At 47.1% G+C, this 27,919-nt stretch overlaps 1 protein-coding gene across 2 annotated transcripts in view; it reads left to right on the forward strand.

Annotated features, from left to right (window-relative positions):
- LOC125465227 (protein FAM78A) overlaps positions 1-26,371 on the forward strand; it is a 35,908-nt gene extending 9,537 nt beyond the window's left edge. For both annotated transcript variants that reach the window (XM_048558477.2, XM_048558478.2), the window contains one exon: positions 23,986-26,371. In XM_048558477.2, coding sequence (XP_048414434.1) covers positions 23,986-24,511 — 526 coding nt within the window. In that variant the 3' untranslated portion in view covers positions 24,512-26,371. The remainder of the gene's footprint in view (positions 1-23,985) is intronic.
- Positions 26,372-27,919: the final 1,548 nt, after the last annotated feature.

A 27,919-nucleotide genomic window follows, 5' to 3' on the forward strand; every position in this document is an offset into this window, starting at 1 on the left:
GTCTCGGATTCTCCAGCATCTGCAGTTCCCATTATCTCTGACCATCCAGGCTGTGATCTGGTTGTGAGTTTCTGACACACTGTCTCCTCATGTGGTCCCTCGAGGAGAGAGAGCAGCCACTACCCTGACTCTCTCAGGCTTCCTTAATCTGCCCAGCAGTATCCAGTTTGTCCTGCAGCATTGCAGTGAAACAGGACAGCCACAGTTCACCACTACCACGCCCCCCCCCACGCCCACCTCCCAACTCCCCCTCCCCACAAACCCTCACTGCAGAAACGCTCTGACATCAGCAAACGGGGGCAGGGGGGCAGGGAAAGGAGACTTTGTATTAAAACAAGCCACACAGACTCAGAAATCTTACCCAGTGTCTTGACCCCAACTTTGTACCCCCCCAACCCAGTTGTTGTCTGGATCCCATGCAGTTGGGGACAATGCCGGATCTGGGGCTCCATTCCCAGGGAATTTGCAAACTCAAACCAACTCCTATTTATTCAGGACCCCTCTGTGTCCTCAGCTCACTGGCACTTTGGCTGTGAGATGGTAAGCAAATGGATCAGTCTGTTTACACATCGCGAGGTCCCATAACCAATTAGACAGCTTGTAGAAGTGTTGTGTGAGAGAATACATTTTGACCGGGCCACACTCTGTTTCTCAGGCGATGCTGGGTATTGTTCCCATTCCCCGAACATATAAACACAGGCCCAGTCGAAAGGCAAGGCAGACCCCCTCAGCTCAGTAAAAGCAGCATATAGACAGCACTTGCACTTCTGCAGCCTCCTTCAGGACATCCCGAAGTGACTTACGGCCAGTAAAATACTTTTGGGGTGTAGTTACTGCGGTAATGTGGGAAAAGCAGTAGCCAGTTTGCACACAGCAAGATCCCACTAACACCCTGGTGATAATAACCTGGATTATCTACCTTTTAGTGGAATGTGTCTGCTTGTTGGAGAGTGTTAGCCGTCTGTAGCATTGACCTCGACAGACGTCAAGCGCTCGCTATTAAATTTTTCAAAGCAAGCACTTTCTAAACAGTAGGGGATTAAATGTCATTCCCACAAATCCTAACACCGCACAGTTACCAAATGAAATCACTAAACGCTTAAAGTGATGAGTGAGCCCAGACTAATAAATTAACGTCAGAATTACAAGATTATAAGCTCAATAACTTTCTGGGAAGATTTGATTCTCAGTTTTGAAATCTTTGGAAGGTTAAGAAGGAAAATGTCTTTCACTTTGTCAGAGGATCAGTAACCACAGCATTTGGATCTAAACTAATTGTCATCGAGAGAGCCGGAGGTGAAATGAGAAGGGCATTTTTGAGCAGGAGGCTATTAGAATTTGGAACATACCTTTTTGAAGGGTGGCAAAAACAGGTTAAAAACTAGGAACCATAAATACAAGACAGTAGCCTGTAATTCCAGTCAGGAATTCAGGGGGAACCTCATTACACAGGGAATGGTATATAGGGGAGGTAATGGCCTAGACTATTAGTCCAGAGACCCAGATAGTATCCAGGGGAATTGGGCTCGAATCCTGCTATGGGAGATGATGACCATAAATTCATTGTCAATTGTTGGGGAAAAGCCCATCTGGTTCACTAATGTCCTTTAGGAAAGGAAACTGCCAACCTTACCTGGTCTGGCCTACATGTGACTCCAGGCCCACAGCAATGTGGCTGACTCTTACCTGCCCTCTGGGCAATTAGGGACGGGCAATAAATGCTGCCTGGTCAGCGATGCCCTCATCCCATGAATGAATGAAAATAACAGGGGAGTTGCCACCACAAATTGAGGTATGGTGTAGATGTATTTAAAGGGAGCTGGATTAACTCAAGAAAGAAAAGAACATTTAGTTGGCGTGAGATGAAGGGGAATAGGAAATGGTTTGTGTGGAGCACAGCTCACTGATGCTCCTCCAACAGCACTGTCCAAGCCAACAGTCTCCACCTTTGAAAAGGAAGGGCAGCAGATGTAGGGCTTGGAAATATATCTCTGTTCCCTTCACTAACTCTAGGTAAAAATCCTGGAATTCTGTTCCTACAGCACTGTGGGTGTTCTCGCACCCTGGGAGTGGTTCAAGAAGGCAGCTCACCACCATCTTTGGGTGGCACGGTGGCTCAGTGGTTAGCACTGCTGCCTCACAGTGCCAGGGACCCGGGTTTGAGCCCAGCCTCGGGTGTGCAGTTCACACATTTTCCCTATGTCCGTGTGGGGTTCGCTCCGGTCTTCATCCACAGTCAAGGTGCCAGTTAGGTGGATCAGCCATGGATAATGCAGGATTGTAGGGTAGGGAAGTGGGTTTGGGCGGGATGCGCTTCAGAGGGTCAGTGTGGGCTGCTTCCGCACAGCAGGAATTCTGTGATTCTCCAGGGAAAAGTAGGGATGGGCACAGACATTGACTCAGCCGGCCTCACCCCCACCCTGTGAACCAATTTTTATTTTTGGAAAAACCGACCGATACAGCCCAGTTTTTGCGGAGCAGCCTGCCCACGCTGCAAATTCTGTGCGAATGTAGCTCTCAAAAGGGAGTGAGATAAATAATTGAAAATAAAATGTTTGTACGACGTTGCAAAAATGAGCAGGGGGCATGTGATTAATCGAACAGCCCCTTTCAGATAGCCAGCACAGACACAGTGGGCGGAATGGCCTCGTTCCGTGCTGTGAGCTTATACCATATAGTAGTGACCTGACTTGAGAAGAGTGATACAGATAGGAAGGTGTTAAGTGTGCCCTCAAGTAATGGATGTGATGCTGGAGGCAATGAGCTCTGCCTCATCGTCCTGTGATGCCAGTTTCTGAGAGTGATAATATCTGTAAGAATTTGTCAAACATTCTAACTGCAAATGCAGCAGACTAACTGAGAGCAAGGTATTTCTGGTGGTAAACCTAAATAAACCCCCCCACCCCCACCTATCTGTCCTTTCTTTAGCCCCGTCCTTGAAAATATGTCTCAGGAAAGCCAGTGTCTACTGCCCATGTCCTAATGACACTCAAAGTGTACAATGGGACTGGAGGCAACAGATGGTAGGTGTGATCCTAATAAGATAGGTTGTCAAATTCCTTGTGATATAGTAAATCTGGACAAGATGCCATTGTTAAACTGAATTTTGTACAACTGATCGCCAAGCAGATGGTGGATTGAAACGGGGGCTGGTGAATTGTAGAGATCGGTGTTTGGGCCCGATATTATTTTTGTGTTTACTGAAAAGAGTCAGATGCAGGAACCAATCAGTAAGATCCGAGGAGCAGGAATGGGTTGTTGCTCGATCCTCAACACCAGTTACTCTATATCCCTCCTTGGCCTTCCTGAATGAAACTTCCATGAAGCTTAGTCTTCAAAGCATTTCCTATCTCCTTGGGAAGAGAGGTCCAGATTTCTGCCAGCCCCTTAATTGAGAAGATTACTTCCCAATCTCACTTGAATAGCTGAGCTCTAGGTTTCAAATCTGTTCTCGATTCTCCACAACATGTAGTTATAGAGTCATACAGCACAGAAACAGACCCTTCGGTCCAACCAGTCCATGCCGACCATAATCCCAAACTAAACTAGCCCCAGCTGCCTGCTCCTGGTCCCTCCAAACCTTTCCTAATCATGAACTTATCCAAAATATCTTTTAAACGCTGTAACTATACCCGTATCCAGCCCTTCCTCGTGAGGTTCATTCCACTCACAAGCCACTCTCTTGTATAAAAATATTTACCCCTTGTGTCTTTTTCAAATCTCTCTCCTCTCACCTGAAAAATGTGCCCCATAGTCTTGAAATGCCCCACCCTAGGGAAAAAAACAAGCTCCACTAACCCTTATCTATACCCCTCATTATTTTATAAACTGCTATCAGGTCGCCTCTCTCAGCCTCCAGTGTGAAAAGTCCAGCCTATCATTATAGCTCAAATCTTCCATAGCCAGCAACATCCTGGTAAATCTCTTCTGAACTCTCTCCAGCTCAATAATATCCTTCCTATATACGCCTCGGAAAGGGCAGCCTTTCACCTTCTATTTGACACGTAACAGAATGAGGAATTAAAGAAGGGAGCAAGGGGAGGTTGGCAGTGAGATTGAGCTGCCCCATTGCTGGGACAGGATGGAACTATTCAAAGCCTGTTTGGTAGGGCCTGACCAATAGAGATTGAGGGGCTTCACAATGAACCCGTGCAAACCACGCTTCGCCATTGTGTCCATCCCACTCAAAGACACATCGTCAAAAAAAATCCCACATTTTTATAGCAACTTCTATGACATCAGGACGTCCCCAAAGCACTTTGGAGCCTGATAAATATTTCTCAAAATGTGGTCACTGCTGGGACACTGGTAACTCTTAAACATGATTGCGATGAGAATATAGGAGGCATAGTTTGTAAGATTGTGAATGACAAGTAAGTTTGTGGTGGAGTGGACAGTGAAGAAGGTTATCTAAGAGTACAGTGAGACCCTGAGCAGCTACGCCAATGGGCTGAGGAGTGGCAGATGGAGTTTAATGTAGATAAATGTGAGGTGTTGCACTTTGGTGAGGCAAGCCAGGACAGGACTTACACAGTTAATGGTAGGCCCCTGGGGAATGTTGTCAAACAGAGAGACCTAATGGTTGACATCCATAGTTCCTTGAAAGTGGTGTGACAGACTGGTGAAAGCTGAAATGGCACACTTGTCTTCAATGCTCAGACCGTTGGGTACAGGAGTGGAGACACTGTGATGAGTTTGTACAGGATGGTGGTGAGGCCACTTTCGGAGTACTGCGTACCGTTCTGGTCGTCCAGTTATAGGAAGGATATTATTAAATTGGAGAGAGATTTACAAGGATACTCCTGAGTCGGGAGGGTTTGAGTTATAGGGAGAGGCTGGATAGACTGGGACATTTTTCACCCTGGAAAGTAGGAAATTGAAGTGGTTTATAAAATCATGAGGGGCATGGACAGGATGAATAGGCAAGGCGTTTTCCCTGGGGTGGGGGAGTCCAAAACTGGAGGGGCATCGATTTAAGGTGATTGTGGGAAAGATTTAAAAGGGACCTGAGGGGTAACTTTTCTACACAAGGAGGTGATATGTATGTGGAGTGAATTTCCAGACAATGGAGGGTGCTGGTAAAGTTACAACATTGAAAAGACATTTGGACAGGTGAACAATTAGGAAAGGTCTGGAGGGAAATGGGCCAAAAGCAGGCAAGTGGGACTAGTTTAATTTGGAAAGTCTGGTCAGCATGGACGGGTTGGACCGAAGGCTCTGTTTCTGTGCTGTATGAACGTTCCGGCGCCGTACGAACGTTTCTGTGCCATATGACTATGTTTGGTTGAATCGATTCAGTTTACGACTAGATTAAGGGTCACCCCCACCCACCCCATCTAGAAGCACATACCGTTCAGAAATGTAAAGGTGCGGAAGTTTGATGCCCTGTTAAAGGGACTGGCATGAAGTATAATTGGACAGCCCAGCTAAGGCAGCATTAATGATTGAAATTCCTTTATCATCCCTTTGGTGGAAAGGTAATCCCACAGTTTCAGCAACGTGTCTGAATACTTGACCACATGACACCTCCCAGTCTGTGGGCCTTTTGTTACAGTGTCATTTGATCACAGGACGTGGGCGTTACTGCTGACGCCAGTGTTTATTGTGCATGAGGTGTTTACACGAGTCCCCTGGGAAATAGTGGCATTGTGTCTCTGTCCCAACTCCTCTCAGTGACCTTTTCCTCCCTATGTGCACTTGGAGCAGTTTTTCTAAGAACCTATACGTCAATGTGGTCCAGATTTTTTTTGAATCAACCTGTTGAGAACCATGTTACTGCATGCCTCTGGAGCAGCTGGGATCTGAACTCTGGCCTCCTGTTTCAGAGGCTGGGACACTACCAGCTGCACCACTCGAGGCCTCACGTGTCCCCGTTATAGGTATTTGCTAATCAATCTGTTTGGAGATGGTATTACACAGCTGTAGAACAGGTAGAACCTGAGCCCAGACCTCCTGGCAGAGAGGTAGGGATGCTACCACAACATTGTCGCGTATGTGCTAATGGTCCAGCCTTTGTTGGCCGTCCCCAATTTCCCTTGAGAGCAATTGAGAATGGAAACATTGCTGTGGGTCTGGAGCTGGTACAGTGATAACGTCACTGGACAATTAATCCGGTGATTACTTTAGTGGATCACTAGTAATCGAGTGGCATCAGGACCACAGGGCACAAACCCCACCGTGGCAGCTGGCAGCATTTATATTCAATAAACAAATCTGGAATCGAAAGCGAATCTTGGCCATGGTGACCCTGAAATGATAATCGATTGTAGCAAAATCCCCATCTGGTTCACCAAATATCCTTCTGGTAAGGAAATCTGCCTTCCTGCGGGGTCTGGCCTACATGTGACTCCAGACCCACAGCCACAAAGTTGATACTTACCTGCCTTTGGAAATGGCTCTAGGAAGCCGCTCGGTTCAAAGGCAATTAGGGATAGGCAACAAATTCTGATTGGTGACATCCTCTGATCAAAGACTGAATCCCCAATGGAAAAGCTCTGGTTTCCTCCCACAGTCCACAAAGATATGCAAGTGAGGTGGATTGGCCATGGGAAATGCAGGGTCACAGGGACAGGGTAGTGGGCCTGGGTGGGACACTCTTTGGAGGGTTGGAGTGGACTCAATGGGCCGAATGGCCTGGTTCCACCCTGTAGGAATTCTGTGTAGAAATCACAGCAGCCAATTTTCGGCACCACAATAGCAATGTGAGAATGAGCAGACGGTCTGTTTCTCCTTGACTGAGCGATGCCCCTTTGAGGAAGCGGCCATGGGGTCTTTTACAATTGTAAGAGGGTGGATAGGACTGTGGAGGCAGTTTTAAACAAGGAGATACACAAGGGGTAATCCCACCCAAACCCCCCAACCCTGGATGATTAATTGTTCAGGAACAATGTACAGGGCTACACAAAGAGGCAGAGAAATGGAGCTAGGTGCATTACTCACAGGCTGGACAGGAAGGGTAGAATGGCCTCCTCTGGGCTAGAATCATTCTGTGGTTGAAAATTTCAGGTCTAAGACGGCAGCTCAGACAGTGCAGCACTCCCTCAATGGGGTGCCAAGGAGTGAGCGTCAGCTTTCGAGCTTCAGAATGGATCTCACTTGCCACTCACTGGTTCAGAGCTGGGAGTTCTGCCTAGTGAAGTGTGGCTGGGCACAATGGGATCCTTGAAAAACAAAACTCTGAAGAGAGAATTTAGTGCCAGTCGAGATGGTGTGGCAGAAACTAACGCCAAGATGCAGGAAGGTTGGAGAAGGTTATTATCTCTGAGTTAGCAAGGGCTGCAAAGCATTAAGCGAGAACTGTCCAACCTATGACAAAACACAGGATGACGTAAAGACAGGGAACTATGAAGAGGGTAATGCAAAATGAATTGGCCCATTTGGGCACAAGACAACTGAGCTTAGCCAGGGCTGAATGGCCTTTCCCTGTGAGTTCTGTTCACACAGAATGTGCAGCAATGAAACAGGCCATTCAGCCCGTCTGGTCCATACTGCACACACGCCTCCATACATCAGGCATCATCAACCAGATCACTTTAGTGTATAATTTTCTGACAATACTCGGAATAATATTGAAGAGGACTTGTACATGTTACTAAGAATGACTTGACCCTGTTCCCTGTCACACTAGATTTCATTCTGGTATCTGAATTGTCAACTGTGAACATTGATTGGAATCTTATAGGAACCTGAATGTTGTGGGGTTTAAGAAATAAAAATAGACTAGAAAGGCTGAGATAACAAGGTGTGGAGCTGAATGAACACAGCAGGCCGAGCAGCATCAGAGGAGCAGGAAGGCTGACGTTTCAGGTCCTTTTCTGATGAAGGGTCTCGGCCCGAAACGTCAGCCCTCCTGCTCCTATGCTGTTGCTTGGCCTGCTGTGTTCATCCAGCTCTACACATTGTTATCTCAGATTCTCCAGAATCGGCAGCTCCTACTATCTCTAGAAAGGCTGAGACTTTGCATTGGGGCGTTGAGAGTTGAAGGGTGACCTTACTGACGTTTATAAAATCATGAGGAGCACAGATAAGATGGATGAGAAGGGTCTTTAAAGACTAGGGGCGTATTTTTAAAGTAAGAGGAAAAAGATTTAAAAAGGGACAATTTTTTTTTACAGAGGGTGGTTTGTGCATGGAATGACCTTCCTGAGGAAGTGGTGGATGTGAGCACAGTTACAATGTTTAAAAGACATTGAATAGGAAAGGTTTGGAGGGATATAGGCCGGGAGCAGGCAGGTGGGACTAGTTTAGTTCGGGAACATGGTCAGCATGGACTGGTTGGGCCGAAGGATCTGTTTGCGTGCTGTGGGCAGAGGTTCCTGGGTGTGTATGTGCATAAAACATTGAGGTCAGAAGGTACTTTGAGAAAGCAGTTTGTGCAGCCTACATCATCCTGGGCTTAATGAGCAGGAGCATAGCGTCCAAGAACAAGGGTGTGATGCTGAACTGGAGCAGAGCTCTGAGGTTTTATCATTATAATCAGGGAATTGAGAGTGCAGAAAAGACTCATGAGAACGTTTCCAGGGATAATGATCTTCAGCTACTCAGGGACTGGAGAATTTGGGCCTGTATTCAATGGATACAGTCAGACGGAGATTTGATGGACGTATTCAAAACCATGAAGGGTCTGGTCAGAGTAAATAGGGAGAAACATTCCTATTGCGAGAAAGATTAAGCAGTAGGGGACACAGTTTGAAGGGAATTGATGAAAGAACCACCGACAACATATGGAAAAAGTTCTGAAGATAATAAATAAGATCTGGAATGTACTGCCAGACAGTATGGAAAGAGATAGGTTAGCCTGAGGCGTTCAAAGAGAATATTATTCTCTGAAAAGGAAGAACATGTCGAGTTGTGGGGAGCAGGCAGGCCAATTAATGCACATGAGAGCACCTCACCCCTACAGTTATATGAACTCGGTGGTGAGGGGTGTATTGGTGTTTGGCTCATTATGTCCCCAGGGCTCCCTGGGGGTTGCAGGATTTCCTTCTTCAAAGACACTTTAGTCCCCCATTGAAGGAGTTGGAGTTGGGAAGAGGTGGGGCTGAGATGCTTGATGAAGGCCAGCTCCCTGTCACCTCACCCACATGTACCTGTGTTCCTCATTGGTCGGGACCTTGGTGTGTGTAGTACTGACAGTAGCCACAACTTCCTTGAGGCGCTGCTGAGTCCTGCCACCTTCCAACAGCTGTTGACCCAGCTGATTAGCCCAATTCAGCAGGGTGTCCAGAAAAGAGATTACGTTGCCAGGGTCGGAGGGTGTGAACTACAGGGATAGGCTGAGTAGGTTGGAACTATTTTACCTGGAGCATCAGAGACTGAGGGGTGACCCTATAGCAGGCTTTAAAAGCATGAGGGGCATGGGTAGGGTGGATAGATAAGGTCTTTTCCCCAGGGTGGGGGGTGTCCAAAACTAGAGGGGCACAGGTTTAAGGTGAGAGGGGCAAGATTTAAAAGGGACCAAAGGGGCGACTTTTCACGCAGAGGGTGGTGTGAGTGTGGAATGAGCTGCCAGAGGAAGTGGTGGAGGCTGGTACAATCACAGCATTTAAAAGGCATCAGGATGGATATAGGATTAGGAAGGGTTTAGAGGGATAGGGGACTTGACTAATTTAGGATATCTGGTCAGCATGTGTGTGTTAGACCAAAGGGTCTGTTTGCATCCTGTACTCTGTCCTTCTACTTCTTTAAACCTCACCGAAACATATTGAATCAGAGAAGGAGGCCATTCAGCCTACCATCCTCATACTGACCCTTTGGTAGACTTATCCAAATTGATGGACAACCTGCTGTTTATCCGAAGCCCCGCAAACTGCATTCTTTCAAATATTTATCCAACTCCTTTGTGAATACGGCTGTGTTTGTCAACCCTGAGGGAAAGTTAAATCATTACCACAATCTGGCTATTGTATGGGTGAAGATGTTACGGCAAAGTTCACTCCTGGGTATTTAGTGATTCAGTTCTTCCGGAATCTACAAAGTTACAAGCATTTGTAGAGCTCCCTGCTTCTTTGTTAGTTGTGGAAGGTGAATTCATTTCAAGTTAAGCACCTTTCTAATTAGGTTTTCTCTAAGTATCTGAGCTGGAGAAGTGTGTGTTGAATGCAGAAGCAGTGCCCCGAACCTCCTTAAAACTAATATAACATCGCATGTTTTGCAAACTAAATTTCTCGATGAAACTTGCGGTTGCAATGATTGCGGGTCGGTGTTAGAAGGACAAGAGGTGATACAGAAATGGTCCTTGAAACTTCTCTTCAATCAAACTGAAACTGCCCCAAATGCAAAAGCAATGTAGATAAAGATAGGTCAAGGTAACAGCCCCTGCACCTGCTCAGTGGAGCTGAATCTCACAGCAAGAAGCTCTGCAATGGGGCCCCTGCTAAACTGTGGTAAGTGGATGCTGCAGGGTTACCCTGCCAGAGCAACAGGAGGAGGCCTATTGAGGCCGACTGTGCCATCCTGGTAGACCATTCCTGCCCTCAGCTCCCATTGACTACCCGTGTATTTCTCGAGTCCCCTTAACCCATCCCTGTCCGACTTGGGCAATGTAGTTGGTGGGGGGGGGAAGCACGAGAGTTCCAGACTATCACACCCCTTTGCGTCAGAGGGAGGCCCGAATCTCCTCTCTAAGGATCTCCCACTCATTTTGAGAGTTTTTTTTAAGATTATATTTTAAGATTATCTCATTCTGGTAAGGCCTCCCTTACCAGAAGCTGCAGTTTCTCCCTATCTACCAACTTCCAATATTTTAAAACACTCTAGAAATGAGAAACAGGGGATCGTAAATAATATGGGAAATTAAACTCGATGTAGTAACTGGAAATTGAGCTAATTATATCCATATAAGGTAGTAGTAACTGGCACTTCTCTAAGACTGTAAGATGTAAGAAATTAGGCCATTCAGCCCATCAAAGCTGCTCTTCTGTTCTAGGAGATGGTGACTGGCCTGATCCTCCCCAACTCCACTCTCCTCTCTTTTGTCCACAACTCAATTCTTTTAGTGATCAAAAATCTGTCTATCTTAGCCTTGAGTATACTTAATAACCCAGCATCTACAGCCTTCTGCAATAAGGAATTCCACAGATTCACTGCCTCCCGAGTGAAGACATTCCTCCTCATCTCTACCTCAAACCTCTTACTCTGAGATTGTACCATCTGGTCCTAGACTCTCCCACAAGGGGCAAACAACCTCTCTGCATTGACCCTGTCAAGTTCACATGTTCATGCATATCCTCCCTCGGATATGATATTGTAAAGACAAAAGGAAATACATTTATACAAAACGTGAAAGTCAGGTGTCTCTCACCTTGTACTATGGTCAGTCAGGCAGCCAAGTATGTGCGCAGGAAGCTCCCACATAACAGCAGTGTGATATTGTGCAGATCGTCTGCTTTTGTGATGCTGGTCAGGATAAACATTGGCCAGTGCAAGCTCCCCTGGTCTTCCTGGAAATCACCCGTTTGAGAGGGCATCCAGTTTAGTATCTGAAGCAGCAGTCCCTCTGACACTGCAGTACCCCCACCGTATGGGAGCACTAGCCGGGACACTCTGCGGCCCTGGCATGGGATCTGAATCAAGAGCATTTTGACTCCGAGATGAGAGTGCTGCTGATCGAGCCACAGCCGGCCATCCAGTTGAGGTTGATTCGCAGAAGTACAGCCGACCTCCCGTGGCATTGGTCATGGTTCTAGGGGGTAGGGAGGTGGGGGGGAAGAGGCAGCGGCCTAATTCTGAGACCAACCGTACTCAGCCTCCTCTCTCTGACGCCTTGCCAGGACACACGGATGTTCCACCAGAGCTCAGAAAGAGTCTGGAGTCTGCGAGGGTTTCCTCAAACTAGGGACAGAGCTGCGGATGGCTCCCAGTGCTGTATTCGATCTCCAGGAGAACCCCAAAGAATTCCAAAAGGAAGCCAGTCCATTTCCAGTGGCGTAACAGAGTTCAATTCCAAAACCCACCCTCTCATTGACTGCTCTGATCAATCAATTATAAATGATATAGGGGTCTAGCCAGGTTAGACAGGAAGAGATTCCCCCCCCCCACCTTGATGGAGGGATGGATGAGCTGGGCCAGAGAATTAAGGAAAGGGGCAGAAGATTTAGAGAGGATGAGAGGAAGAATTTTGTCACCCAGAGGGTGATGGGAGTCTGGAACCCACTGCCTGTAAGGTTGGTAGAGGCAGAAATCCTCATTACATTTATATCAACGATGAGAATGTAGGAGGCATGGTAAGTCAGTTTGCAGATGACATCAAAACTGGTGGAATAGTGGACCGTGAAGAAGGTTATCCAAGGTTACAAAGAGATCTTGATCAATTGGGTCAATGGGCTGAGGAGTGGTAGATGGAGTTTAATTTGGAAAAGTGCAAGATACTACATTTTGGTAAGACAAACAAGGGACAGGACCTGTACAGTCAATGGTAGGGGGCCCTGGGGAGCATTGTAGAACAGAGAGACCTTGAGGTTCATGTACATAGTTCATTGAAAGTTGCGTACAGGTAGCCAGGGTGGGGAAGGTGGTGTTTGGCACTCTTGCCTTCATTGGTCAGACCCCTGACTATAGGAGTTGGGACGTCATGTGGAGGTTGTACAGGATGAGACCATCTTTGTAATATTGTGTACAGTTCTGGTTATCTTGCTATGGGAAGGATATTATTAAATTGGAGAGGGCACAGAAAAGACGTTCCTGGAATGGAAGGCTTGAGTTACAAGGAGAGGCTGGATAAGCTGGGACGGTTTTCACTGGAGCGTAGGAGGGTGAGGGGTTAAATTTTAGAGGTTTATAAAATCATGCAGGGTGTAGATAAGGTGAATAGCAAATGCCATTTCCCTAGGGTTGGGGAATTCAAAAGGGGGAGGCATATTTTTAAGGTGAGAGGAGAAAGATTTGGAAGGGGCCTGAGGGGCAACTTTTTCCACACAGTGTGTGGTTCGTATGTGGAATGAAGTGCCAAAGGAAGGGGTGGTTGATTTGATTTAATTTATTGTCGTGTGTACCTAAGTACAGTGAAAAGCTTTGTTTGCGAGCAGTACAGGCAGATCATGGTAAGCAAGGACATACAGGTGACAGGGTGCTTGGACAGAGTGAGGCATACAGGTTACAATGACACAGGAGTTGAGCACAAGGTCAACATTATTTGAAGTGAGAGAGGTCCAACCATCAGTCTATTAACGGCAGGGAAGAAGCTGTCGTTGAATCTGCTGGTGTGTGTGTTCAAGCCTCTGTATTTTCTGCCTGACAGAAGAGGCTGTAGGAGAGCATTACTGGGTGGGAGAGTTACAACATTTAAATTTAAAAGACATTTTCGCAGGAACATTAATAGGAAAGAATGAGAAGGATGTGGGCCAGATGCAGGCAAATGGGACAAGTTCAGTTTGGGATAATGCTCAGACGGGTTGGACGGAAGGGTCTGTTTCCATGCTGTATGATTCTGTGACATTGAAGAAGAAGTATTTAGATGTATACTTGCGATATCAAGAAATACAAGGCTACGGGCCAAGTGTTGGGAAATGGAATTGGAATAGTTAGGTGGTTGTTATCAACTAGTGTGAACACAATGGGCCGAAGGGCTTGTGATCAAAGTGATGGGTGTTAGAAAATGAGGATGGATTGAGGTCATGACTAATCCTAGGATCCGGGAGTTGGTCCCTAAATGGAGAGAGACTGTGTGGCATCATCTGAACCACAAAACCAAAATTAAAGCCTTAAAACATAATCCTGTGCAAATATAGACCTGTCTATGTGGTGAATAGGGGAGGATCAAACCCTCGGACTTTCTCTGTTCAGCTATCAACAGTAACATAGCCTGACTAAGTGCTCAAGATGAAGATACAACGAAATATGTCCGATCCCCCCAACAGTGAACAAACAAACCGTGTCCTGGGCACACTGCCTGCGTCCAGCCCATCACTAAACCCGCACTTTCCCAGTCACCCATCGCCCCATGTACTCGCTGCCCTACGCTGACCCCAACCAGCAACGCTGCAGTTCAAAATTCTCAAATTCTTCCTGTTCCCTGTCACCTCCTCCAGCCTGACCAACTCCCAGGATCTCCCTGTTACAATTCGGACATCGAGCGCCCCTCTTTCCCCCCCTCCCCTTCCTACCACCTTAAAAGCCTACCTCTTAGACTGAGCTCCACCATCCATGGGGGCATCCATTCGCATGTCTCACTGCTTGGTTTATGTGCCAGTGAACCTATATTTGGGATGTTTTACTCTGTTAGGGACACCACGTAAATACAAGTAGCTGTTGGGTCATGCCTGAAGTAGAAACCATTCATCGTTAGCAAGTTACCAGTATCGTTAGTGAGTGATGTGTGCAAAACCAACAGAATGTTGCTATCTCTTTATCACCCAGGTAACCATGCTACCTTTGACATCTAGCATCAGTCTCTTTATGACAATATAAAGTAACAGTTTCCATGGTAAAGTTGCATCAATGAAAAGGGAATGTATGGATGAGCACAGAAATGTTAACAAGGAGCTGGTAATTTGGGCCATCGTGTTCGTACTAGCTGATAGCAAGCAATGCAATGACAGAGGGTAATGTCAGCGACTAGCAATACAGAACTCCCTGGCTAATGTTTAGGGAATGTTAAATCCCAGCGTGGTGGATGGTGACATTTCATAACAAGAAAAAGCCGACAGCAAAAGCTCGCAGAATGCCAAGCACTGCTGCAAACATGTATCAGGTTCACTTAATGCCCTTTAGGGAAGGAAACTGCCATCCTTACCTGGTCTGGCCTACATGTGACTCCAGGCCCACAGCAATGTGGTTGGCTCTTACCTGTTGAAGGGTGTAAACCCGAAATGTCAGCTTTCCTGCTCCTCTGATGCTGCTTGGCCTGCCGTGTTTATCCAGCTCTACACCTTGTTACCTCAGACTCAGCCTCTGTGTGGTTGACTCTTAGCTGCCCTCTGGGCAATTTGGGATGGGCAATAAATGCTAGCCTGGCCAGCGATGCCCACATCCCGTGACTGAACAAAAACACGGGAGCCTAATCTCAGATTTGAGCTGTGTGTCGCCAGGGCCATGCAGGCACCTCGCTTGCTGCTTACCCCCAGGACCTCTTTGTGAGGGATCTCCGAAGAGCCTGTTGAGACCTAAGGGCCAGTCCAAGATCACTTTGCAGCCAATGGAATCCTGTTTTAAAGGGCAGTCGCTGTCATAACATGCTGGCCAAATTGTGCACAGCAGGATCCCACCAATGGCCTGATCATCTGCTTCTTTCTTAGCAATGCTGATTGGCCCCAGGGCACACACTCTGCATGGGAACACGGACTGAGAGCTGGGTGTAGCCCTCTCTCTATCCTGTAATTTGAAGAGGAAAGCATTCTTTCTATCAGGTTATAAGGGGATTTTATTTAATACTCTGAGTTCGTGATGTGGGACACACTGACTGAAGTGGATTTAATCATAACTTTCAGAAGGGAATTTGATGTGTTCCTGGAAGTTTTGCTCGGCTACATGAGAGAAAGAGTAATAGATAGCATGGGCACTCCTTCGATACACTTTAAAAGGGCTGGCACTGTTACGATGGGCTCAATGACCTCTTTTCACGATGTTAGAGTGTATCTGAAGGTTTCCTGTGGTTTAAACAATGACAAACACTTTACAGTGAATACCCAAACAGGACTGGACAGGCGAGATGTGGGAAGAATGTTCCCGTGTTGGGAAAGTCCAGAACAAGGGCTGACACTCTAAGAATGTAAGGAAAGCCATTCAGGACTGAGGTAGAAGAAATTTTTCACACAGAGTTGTGAACATGTGGAATTCTCTCCCACAGAAAACTGTTGGGGCAAGTTCATTAGATATCAGAGAATCCCGACAGTGTGGAAACAGGCCCTTTGGCCCAACAAGTCCACACTGACCCACAGAACATCACACCCAGACCCATCCCCCATAACCCACCTAATCTACACACCTCTGAGCACTATGGGCGCAATTTAGCACGGCCAATCCACCCTAACCTGCACACCTTTGGACTGTGGGAGGAAATTGGAGCGCCTGGAGGAAACCCACGCAGACACGGGGAGAATGTGCAAAGTCTGCACAGATGGTGGGATCGAACGCGGGTCCCTGGCACTGTGAGGCAGCAGTGCTAACCACTGAGCCACCGTGCCATCGTGTTTTCAACATTCTCATCTTTATAGGTATTAGCAGCAAGAGTAGGCCATTTGGCCCTTCAAACCAGTTCAGTCATTCAATAAGATCACAGCAAGGAGGCTGGGGGCGAACTGGCAGAAGTAGATAAAGTGATCACAGGCATGGATAGGGTATACTGTGAGAGTCTGTTTCCCCAGGGTTGTTGGCGAGACTGGCTGATGGCGGTGGTGGAGTTGGGGGGGTGCAGATGTGAGAGGCAGGATTCTTACACAGAGGGTGGTAGCTTCTTGTGCAGGGCTGTACCGTTCTGTGTTCTATGGCTGATCCTGACTGTCATCTCAGCTCCACTTCTGTGGAAAGCAGTGGACCCAAAAGCGAGCCTTAGGGAACACCCAACCGAAGTTACATCCCGACATGAAAATATACTTCCATTCACCAACGTGGTTTGCTCTCAGCATTTTCCCTGCAGTTAGACACAGAGACCACAAGGATTGTGAACAGGAGGAGGCCATTTGGCCCCTCGAGGCCGCTCTGCCATTTAATAGGATCATGGCTGATCCAACACTTCACGTCCAAATTCCTGCGTTTTCCCGGGACACTTGATTCCCCAACTGATTACGAATCAATCTATTCCGACCTTAAATACACACAAGAACTCTGCCCCCACAGCTCTCTGTGGCAAGGAGTTCCAATGACTCAACTTTGTGAGAGAAGAAATTCCTCCCCATTTCAGTCTGAAATTGGAGCCCCTTTCTTCATTAGCCTGCTGTGTTGCCCCTGTCAAACACCTTCCAAAGGTTTTGCATTTGCAGCAACCAGCACTTTGATCAACATTCTGTCACTTCATCAAAACATTTATTCCATTGAGTCACACACCATATGTGTGTCTATTTACACATCATGGTCTGTCATGTGAGCGTAGAGCCCCTGCTTGACGCTCCCAGCGCAGTACAGAGGGAGTGTTACGCTGCTGTCATGTTAAGCTGTGCAGTGAATGGCCGTTGGCGTGCGGGGAATGCAGGTTGTCCACCAGCAGGTTCTCTCTGACAGCCACGAGATAAATCACTAGTTATTCTAGTTAACCATCAGGGATCAATGTCGACCAGCGCACCAACTCGAACCTTGTTGCCCTTTGCAAAACAAATGGCCCCGTAATACTTTGCAACTATTTCAGATGTGGCTCCGAAAGAAATGCCAGTCTTTCTAGAAACTGCACTGGAATTAGAGCGATGCTAAGGGATGTTAAAAATAGCTGGGCCCTATCGTAGGCTGCTGTCTCTCAAGTTCAGTTCTTAATATATTAAAAGACGTGCTGCACTTTACCCTCTCCTGAGCAAATCGGTTTAAATATTGATCAGTTCGACACTGCAACAAGTGTGCTGACTGCATATGAGGTAGAGAAAATATCAGGTGTTTCTCTGTGCAGGAGACCTTCTATATTATCCAGCTCAGTTGCTATGATCTCTGAATGGTGCTTGTCTCTGTGTTTGCAGTGAGGCCGTACTGAGGATCACTGCAGTCCCCTGGCAGTGTCAGGTATCCACTCTTGAGCCACCTGACTCATCTTACATGTTCCACAGTGCTCTGTGGCCTCAGGAATAGCACTCACTGGGTCAGAAAGCTCTGAGTTGATAAATCCCTGCATTGGAAACTGAGGAGTCTAGACTGCCTCACTGTGCAGCACTGTGGGAGTGCTGTAAAACCACAAATGCTGAATCTTGGACAAGATATGAAACCATATATCTGTCTGCTGTCTGGCCTGGTCAGAATTATTTCACAGGAGAACAGGGGTATTTCTCCCCAGTGTTCAAGCCAATATTTCCCCTTCAAAAAACTTCACAAAAATCTATGAACAACAAAGTACAGTGGGTACTGAAGACAGAAAATTAGAAGAGAAAGTGTAGGCGTGGATTATCTGGTCATGATGGGGTTGCTGTTTGTGGGAGGGGGGAACTGTAAGCACCAGGTTTAATGGAGAAGGCAAGCTGAGAGACAGTTGGGAATATAGTGGAAATCCCCCACTCTGAGAGTGGGGGATGAATTATCTGCTGGGTTGAAGAATAGAATCATTGATCATAGAATCCCTACAGTGTGGAAACAGGCCCTTCAGCCCAACAAGTGCACACTGACCCTCAGAGCACCCACCCCTGCCAATGTACAGGTCCCTGAGCACTACAGGCGATTTCCCACGGCCAATCCCCATAGCCTGCACATCTTGGGGCTGTGGGAGGAAACCCACGCAGACACGGGGAGAATGTGCAAACTTCTCACAAACAGTCGCCTGAGGCTGGAATTGAACCCGGGTCCCTGGCGCTGTGAGGCTGCAGTGCGAACCACTGAGCCACCGTGCTGCTCCCTAATTATGCAGGATGAACAAAGCCAGCACTTTTTTTAATCCACATGCAGCTCACATCATTGTCCAAAGTAAAGTAAAGTTAAAATAACCATTGTCCAAGCAGGCCACAGGGCTGCTGTCTCATTGGGGGAGGGGGGGGGTGTTGGTTGGGGATTGGTGGTGGTTTAAAGTCTGAGGTGATGGGGAAGAGAGGTTGAGAAGGAGAGTCTTTCACGGCAACTTCAGCTGGTGCAGGAATCAAACCCGCGCTGTTAGTGTTACTCTGTATCAGAGAGCAGCCGTCCAGCCAACTGAACTAACCAAGCCCCAGAGTGGTCTCTGAAGTGATGCTCACACAGCCTACTCCAGTGTTGGTTCAATTCCATTCTGCTGTACAGATAATAACAGCGCGACTCAGTATTCCTGGAACATTGCCGAATGAGGTCGGCTTCTATTCTCACTGAACTGTTATTTGCTGAAATACACAGCACCATCTGGGACTGACAGTATGCACTAGATAGTCAGGCCAGCTCAGCAACACTGAGCAAGAAGGATTTGATCTAATCGTTTTTTTTAACTGGTCTCACAATGACATCTACCAGGGGCCATGACTCCCAGCAATTACTTTACCAAATCAGAGCAGGCCGGCTTTCTGTGAAATCACTGTCCTCATTACAAAGTGATTTTGCAGATTCTCATTACAGCGTATTGCTGTGCTTAACATACATAGCACATGGGCTAGAACTATTCATATCATCGGTACCAGAAAGAAACAGTCCATTCATCCCAACACCTCATGCTTGACGTGAACCTCTTATTGTTCTATTTCATCTCCTCTGTCAATGTATCCCATTCCTTTCTCCCACGCGCGTTTATCTAGCGAGAGCTTTAGGGGTTCAGTCCCATTACTTCGAGAGACTCTGGGGTACAGCTGGCTCTATCGAGTGACACCCTGTCTGTCTCCTCTAGGGAGGACGTTGAGGGTGTTGCAAACACTGCTCTGACAAAAAGCAGGCCGGTGCTCCCTGGTGGTGTGCTCCCCAATATTTATCCCTCAACCAACGTTCCCTCAAAAAAAATGTATCTGGGTATTTCTTAAACTGCAGCTCATGGGATCTTGCAGTGCCGTGTTTCCTGCAATAGTTTGGTGGCTACATTTTCAAACGTGCTTCCCTGGTACCCAAGGTCATGAAAGGCACTATATAAATGCAAGTTTGATCATGGTGCAACCTATGATCTTTAGATTCACAGTTAATGCACCATCAAACTTGTAGACTAAAGGCCCACATTGTAACGAGAGTTGACCTTTATTCAATCTGTCTACCCTTGACTCATCACCAACTTGGTATTTAATTTGCTCCATAGTTGACAAAAACAGAGACACAGTTTATCTAATACAGTGCGGAAAATCCATTAATACTTCAAAGCAAAATCAGATCTCCAACTGATTGTAAAATGTGAGGCTGGATGAACACAGCAGGCCCAGCAGCATCTCAGGAGCACAAAAGCTGACGGTCTAGGCCCGAAACATCAGCTTTTGTGCTCTTGAGATGCTGCTTGGCCTGCTGTGTTCATCCAGCCTCACATTTTATTATCTTGGATTCTCCAGCATCTGCAGTTCCCATTATCACTCTCCAACTGATTATTGTGTTAGTTTTGGGAAAGGTGCTTATTGTTCAGAATAAACTCTCAACCCCCTCAACGAGCAACTGAAAAGGGGCCGAAAACAGGGAGGGAACACTCCTGTCCTAGCACGAGACCCGGTTAGCGGGGAGCAGCTCCATTCGGATGTTACAGAATCCAGCAACATCCGACACTGTGCACTGCTTACGGTCTTGACCGTGTGAGATGTGCTAAACTATCCCAGAATGCACCAGAGAGGGGTGCATTATTAGACAGCTGAATGGACCTCTCTAACTTCAAACCTAACATTGATCTTACTCCTGTGGACCTCCCTGTGAAGGTTGTATATCTCACTCTGTCCAAACACCCTATGATCTATATGTCCCTGCCTGTACCGCAAACGAAACAAAACTTTTCACTGTGTTCAGATACATGTGACAGCAACAAATCAAATCAATCCATGTCTCCATATGGACGGCCAGAAAGAAGTAGAGTTTTCCTGTTATCTCAAGTCAGATCTTCGGTTGTTCAAAACGTTCCCACATGCGTTCACCCCTAACTGAAAGTGGTGGTATTTGGAAATGATTTTTTTAGTAGGCCAGTTTGGCTGTTGGCCATCACAGCATGAGGTGGGACTTGAATCTTCCACCCAGAGGGAGCATCACTGCTGCTGGCCCACAGAACCCTTGCCATGACCTTCAAACAACCTCAGGACATTCCAAGGAACTCTACAGCCAGTGTAACCCCTTTGAAGTGTAACTACTAGAATGGTGACGAAATGTCTGAAAACGAACCTTCCAGCTCAGCGAGCAAACTCACATCCAGAATCTGAGCTACAAATCTTCTCAAAACTCGCTAGCTCAACTACTGTTAGAGTGTACTGGAACACAGCAGCTAATTTGCCCACAATGTCCCATAAGCAGCGATGGTATCGCTCAAGGATCTGTGTTAGTGCCTCAGTTCTTCACATGGTTTTATTAATACTTGGATAATGGCGGAGAAAGTCACATACCCAGCTTTGGTGACGACCCAAAGTTAGGCAGCACTGTGGTTAGTGTGGATGTTAGTCCATCAATATCCTTTTACACTCTTACACTCAGTGAATGGGCAACATTGTGATAGATGGAGTTCAATGTTAGCACGTGTGAGGATACCCAGTTTGGACCAAGCAAGGACAGACCAGTGTACTTTCTAAATAGTATGAAGTTCAATTCAGTGAATGTCCAAGGAGACTTGGGATGGGGGGGGGGGGGGGGTGTGGTTTCCAAGTGTAAACATCTTTAAAATGTGCAAAAAATAATTAAGAATGCTAGTGGAATGCCAGTCTAGACTAGAGGACTGGAGGATAGGGCCAAAGAAGTTATGCCACAGTTATACAAAACCTGGGACTAACGAGAGACCTGTTAGGGCACCACACCTGAGAGAGTACGGACTGTGGAGGGAGCACAAGAATGATATCTGAACTTCAGGGGTTAATTTAAGAGGATGGATTAAACGAGTTAGGGCAGTTTCTGTCAATTTACAAGGTTAAGGGGTGACCTGATCAAAGTCTTCAAGATATTAACAGGAAAATACAGGGTGGATAAATCATTTCCAGTGTCTAGTCTGAGGTCCGCTCAGAGAGTTGTTTGAAAGCACAGCTACACACACAAGGGAGGAGAGGTTTGGATCTCTCTTCGTTAGGAGCAGTGGATGCTGAATTAACTGTTGGTTTTAAATTTAATATAGATAAATCCATCGTTAAGCAAGGTTACAAAGGGATATGGGCAAAGGGAGGGTCGTGGCGTTAGTCCACAGATCAGCCATGATCTCATTCAATGGCATTAGAGGGGCTGAATGGCCTACTCCTTCCCTATGTTTGCTAAATGACCATGTTGTTTATTTTTGAGGAATTACTGTAGGCCCAGGACAGCACTGGTATGGAATATTTGCCATCCAACTGAACAACCCTGTGTATCCTTTTTAAAACCAGGAGGTCAGAACGGTACACTGTATGACAGGGACACCTAAAATGTGCGACACAGTGGGAGCTGCAGCCTCGTTGCCCATCCCGACCCCCCTCAACACCAGCTGCTTAACCACCTTGTTCTTCCCCTCAGTTCCCTCCTTTTCACATACGACAGCATCCTTGGGGGGGGGGGGGGGGGGGGGGGGGGAGAGCAGGGAAGGGGTAATATCTGCCCCCAGCTTATCAGTGCCGCTACGACCCAGTAAACCCAGCCAAGGGCCATTTCCATGTCATTTGCCCCCTCCCCCAGAATGTTACAGCCGCCAATGTGCTAATTGACTCACTGGGCTTTGCAATGACTGTTTCAAACAGTAATGCGTTTAGCTTCACTCTCCTCGCACATCCCAGCAAGCTGTTTTTGCTATCAATATTTTGGCATATTCCATGTTGAAAGCCGCTGTGAAACCAGTTTCAGTTCCTTTCCAGGCAGCGTATTCCAAATCTTCACTGTGCATTGTGTTTAAACCTCCAAACATTACTCAGTCCTAGGGACAGCAAGAACGGCCAATGCTGGAGAATCTGAGATAACACGGTGTGGAGCTGGACGAACAGAGCAGGCCAGGCAGCATCAGAAGAGCAGGAAAGCTGACATTTCAGGTCAGGACCCTTCTTCAGCAAAGTAGGGGGGCTCCCCTTCCCCTTTCAGAGTCCCCTTCCCCTCCCCCATCTCTGAAGAAGGGTCCCAACCTGAAACATCAGCATTCTGGCTGCCTGGCCTGCTGTGTTCCTCCAGCTCTACACTGTGTTTTATTACTTAGTCCGAGCTGTTTCTGCCAATGGACTTAAACTTGATTATTATTTCAGTCATTGGAAACAGTTTCTTTACATGTCTCATGATTCTATCAAATCTTATCTGATCAATCTCTGAGATCAGGAACCAGCATCTATGCCCTGCTCACATGACTGTCATACAGCACAGAAACTGACCCTTCGGTCCATCCAGTCCCTGCCGACCATAATCCCAAACTAAACCAGTCCCACCTGCCTGCTCGTGGCCCATATCCCTCCAAACCTTTCCTACTCATGAACCTATCCAAATGTCTTTTAAATGCTGTAACTGTACCCACACCCACCACTTCCTCAGGAAGTGCAGTTCACACTCTGTGTAAAAACATTTGCCCCTTAAATCTTGTTAAAATCTCTCTCCTCTGACTTTCCTTCTTTTTCCCGGCAAACATTCCCGACTGTCCTGCCGGTATTTCTTTTTCGCAGAACCCTTGAACATCCTCAGGAGCTGTTGTGTATGACCAGCACAGGCGTGACTTCCAACATCCTTCAGGGTGAACAGTGTAGACTCCATTTATGGTCCTTGAAGCAGAGGTGGCTCAGCTGTGCCTGAGGCAGAGGGACACAGATTCCTGTTGAACGCACTTTTACTCTAACGATACAAGTGGGCAAGGACCTGGGAGACTAGAATAGTGGGGATTAGAACAGCGATCTCTTAGAACATTGAACAGTACAGCTCAGCACAGGGCCTTCAGCCCACAATGTTGTGCCGAACCTTTACCCTAAACCTAAGGTCTATCTAACCCCACCCCTACCTTATACTATCATCCAAATGCCTATCTAATAGCTGCTTAAATGCCCCTAATGAGACTGACTCCACTACCCTCTCCGGCAATGCACTCCATGCCCCGACCACTCTCTGAGTAAAGAACCTACCTCTGACAAGTCCCCTATATCTACCTCCACTCACTGTAAAATTATGCCCCCTCATAATAGCTACCTCCACCCCAGGAAAAAGTCTCCGGCTGTCCATTCTATCCCCTTGGCTCATATGGGCTGCTGGCCCTTCTTTCTAAACTGAAGCCCTCCCTCTGACTTTGTTGGTATTCGTCAACAGAGAGTCTCGAGTCAAATAGCGTTAAAGCTTTGTACATGATCTAACTTCTTCAAATTCTGTTTCTTTCGAAAGGTCCAGTTGGGAGCTGCCCGATCTCAGAGATGGACATATTTCAGCAATAAGTGACTCTGATGGAGTTAACTACCCCTGGTACGGAAACAGCACAGAAACTTACACTATTGTAGGGCCCACCAAAAGGGAAGTGCGTTTCACAGTCAGCATGAATGATAACTTTTACCCCAGCATCACCTGGGCTGTCCCGGTCAGCAGGTCTAACACCGCCCAGCTCACCAGTATCATGAGGGACCAAAGCTTTACCACATGGCTAGTAGCCTCCAACACGGGCACAGGGGAAGTCATTGTGCTGCAGACCATCAAGTGGAGGATGAAGCTTCACATCGCCGTGGACCCCAGCAAAGCGCTGGGGGAGCGGGCCATGCTGCTGGAGCCCATCGAGCAGGAGACCCCCTTGATCCTCAGCAAGAATGAGCCCATCGCCCCCAATGCCCTGAGGAAACCTAACGCCAACGACGCCCAGGTCTTGATGTGGCGGCCCAGTGTGGGTCAGCCCGAAGTGGTCATTCCCCCGAAAATCTGACGGACGCCAGCGAGCGTGTCAGCTTGCACAGGGGAGGGGGTGTTGGCAATAGAGGCCCCCAAAGCGACACGCCTGCATGAACCACGCACGAAAAATACAACCGTTCTACCTTGAACTGGAAATGGTTGTCGGAGTGTGCAGAGACCATCACTGTGCTGCAATCTGATTGGTTAACTCAGCTACAACAAAGGGCCTTAGCACTGTGGGATCATCTCATCATAAAGACTCTCCCTGTGTCCTCGGCTCTCTCTGTCAAAACATTGCACAACTCCACAAAACTTTTATTGAATCCTGTCCAAAACTGGAACCACACTTGAACATGAACTTTCGCGATTTTATTTGTTTTTGTATAAGACAAACCTCTTCTCGCCATGCTGCCTTAAGTTAGCAAAAGCATCTCATTGCAAATGTTTGCCTTAAGAGAAAAATGGGTCAAAGTATTTCATCATGAGCATAGACTAATAAGCTGCAATATATGACTGCAAACCACCAGCCTGTTTCATCTCCAGAATGTTTCTCACTTACAACCCTGAATTGTTTTAGTGTAAATGGTGAGGTTCCACTAAAAGGGTTCGGATGGGGCATCTAGTCAATATTGTCATTGCTTAAGAATCTTAATGAAGGCTGACCATAGGAACATAGAAAATAGGAGCAGGAGTAGGCCATTCGGCCCATTCCATTCAACATGAACATGGCCGGGAGTTTCAAATAAATGGTCAATTTGATCAAACCGAGATTCACCTCACACACACATAAAATTCACCTCAGTTGTCCAAAATCAGTGTCACTAATCTCTGGGGGATTAGTGGTTTTATTTTTATTTTGAATAGTATATTTTCCACTTACACAAAGCTGTTGCAGTTTCAAAGGTCTGTGTCACAGCTGCTAGCCCCCAGTTAAGAGTTCAACCCCATGGATCCAGAGGATGAAGGGGCAAATCGGAAGGCTGCACTTGTCCTTACTTCCTGGAACAGATGGGCAGAATGTCATCCCTTCTACACAGACATTACACAGGACCGTGCTGGTGTTTGCATCCACATGCGTACGGGGCTGAGTTGGATTTGTACTGTCCACATCTCAACCATCGAACGGGCATCATTCATAACCGAGAGCAAGCCCGTTCGGCTCATATGCACCCCAGGAGTCTCCCCTTCCTCACACCATCAGCGTATCCACCTATTCCTCTATTCCTCATGCCCTTGTCCAGCTTCCCCGTAAATACATCCACACCAATCCAGTGCAATGATGCCCCTGTGGTAGTAGGTCCACACGCTGGTGCTTTTCATCTGAGTTGCTGATTAGGTAGTGACTGTCGGGGGATGTGGGGACATCTTCAGTTTTTCCATGCACTATTGAATGCCTCAACAGTTTTAAAGACCTCCAAAGGTCACCCATCTGACATTGCACTGACAGGAGAGTCTTTTCTGAGGGATTTATAGCCCGTGTGTACCACAGGTAACGTGACCTGATCAAAAACAATTCTGAAGCATCAAGCGACAACTAGTCGGTCACACATAAGATACTCAGCACATTTTGTTGTTGGATCCCATGTATCAGATTGTGTAGCTCACGATGCGATGCACCAAGACTCATGCACCGGTACTGCTCCCCTCATTGTGCACCACAAACGCCGACAGTGTTAGGGGTTAATCAAGTCGATAATGTTATTTCTAGAATCTTGTGGCTGTAAAGTCTTTGCAAACGATTTAGGGGTGAGGGGAATGTTGCCAATACTGTGACACACTGCAACACTCGCGCCTGAGTCTAGGATGGGGTCCGTTTTCATCTGAAGCTGTGATAACTTGCGAAAAAAGAATACACAGCGGAAAATGCTCTTTGAAAGAGACAATTAAAAGCAAAAAAGTGGAAAAACAGAAGTCTCTGGGCTCTCACTAACTGTCCCCAATATTTCCGCAATGCACGTTTGAGATGGGTTGGAGGTGAAAATGCAGCAATGCATTTGTTCAACAACAAAGCCAGTCTCCCAAAGCAACTCCCCCTGAGGTACAGGAGACAGCTACGCAGGAGCATTGCTGCCAGCCTCACGATCCAGCAGATACTATAGTGGTTCAAATCCCAACTGCAAATCGCAAGCTGTTCTCCTTCGCTGTAAAAAATCCCACCACATCGGCAAACAGATTATTCAGCCCACTGATTCCACACTGACCCTCCAAAGGGGATCCCACCCAATCGCCATAACCCTGCGTTTCCCATGGCTAACGCACCTAACCTGCACATCTTTGTGACCATGAGAGGGAACGCCACGCAGACATGGGGAGAATGTACAAACTCCACACAGACAGTGGCCTGATGGTGGGATCGAACCCGGGTCCCTGGTGCTGAGGCAGCAGTGTTAACCACTGAGCCACCGTGTCCTCCCTTCAGGGAAACCAAATCTGCTGAATAAAAGCCAAAAGGACTGCAGATGCTGTGAATCAGGAACAAAAACAGAAGTTGCTGGAAAAGCTCAGGGTAGTACACAGGAGGATGAGAGTAGGAAGGACATGGTCAGGACCTCACTGTCACAGGAGTGTGCTGGCAGACAGCAAGCTGGATTGAAGTGTGACGACTTTAATGCCGGGAGTATCCGGAATAATGTAGGTGAGCTTGCAGCTTGGATAGGTACCTGGGACTCTGATGTTGTGGCCATTTCGGAGACATGGATAGAGCAGGGTCAGGAATGGATGTTGCAGGTTCCAGGGTTTAGGTCTTTCATTAAGGTCTGGGAAGGTGGTAAAAGAGGGGGAGGTGTGGCTTTGTTAGTCAAGGACTGTATAATGGTGGCTGAAAGAACTTTTGATGAGGTTGAGGTCAGAAACAGGAGAGGAGAGGTAACACTGCTGGGAGGTTTTTATAGGCCTCCGCAAAGTTCCAGGGATGTGGAGAAGAGGATCGGCAAAATGATTCTGGGCAGGAGTGAAAGGAACAGGGTGGTCATTATGGGAGAGTTTAACTTCCCCAACATTGACTGGAAATGCTATAACTCTAGTACGTCGGATGGATCAGTTTTTGTCCAATGTGTGCAGGAGGGTTTCCTGACTCAGTATGTCAAAGGGCCGACAAGAGGGGAGCCGACACTGGATCTGGTACTTGGTAATGAACCAGGCCAGGTGTTTGATTTAGTGGTAGGTGAGCACTTTGGAGAGAGTGACCATAATTCGGTTATGTTTACTTTAGCGATGGAAAGGGATAGGAACATGCCACAGGGCAAGAGTTATCAATGGGGGAAGGGCAATTATAATGTGATTAGGCAAGACTTAGGAGGCATAGAATGGGTTAACAAAATGCAGGGGATGGGGACGATCAAAATGTGGAGCTGGTTTAAGGAACAGAGATTGCGTGTCGTTGATAGGTATGTCCCTGTCAGACAGGGAGGAAGTGATAAGGTCAGGGAACCGTGGTTTACGA

Source organism: Stegostoma tigrinum, chromosome 29, assembly GCF_030684315.1.
Source record: "Stegostoma tigrinum isolate sSteTig4 chromosome 29, sSteTig4.hap1, whole genome shotgun sequence".
Taxonomy (NCBI): Eukaryota; Metazoa; Chordata; class Chondrichthyes; order Orectolobiformes; family Stegostomatidae; genus Stegostoma; species Stegostoma tigrinum.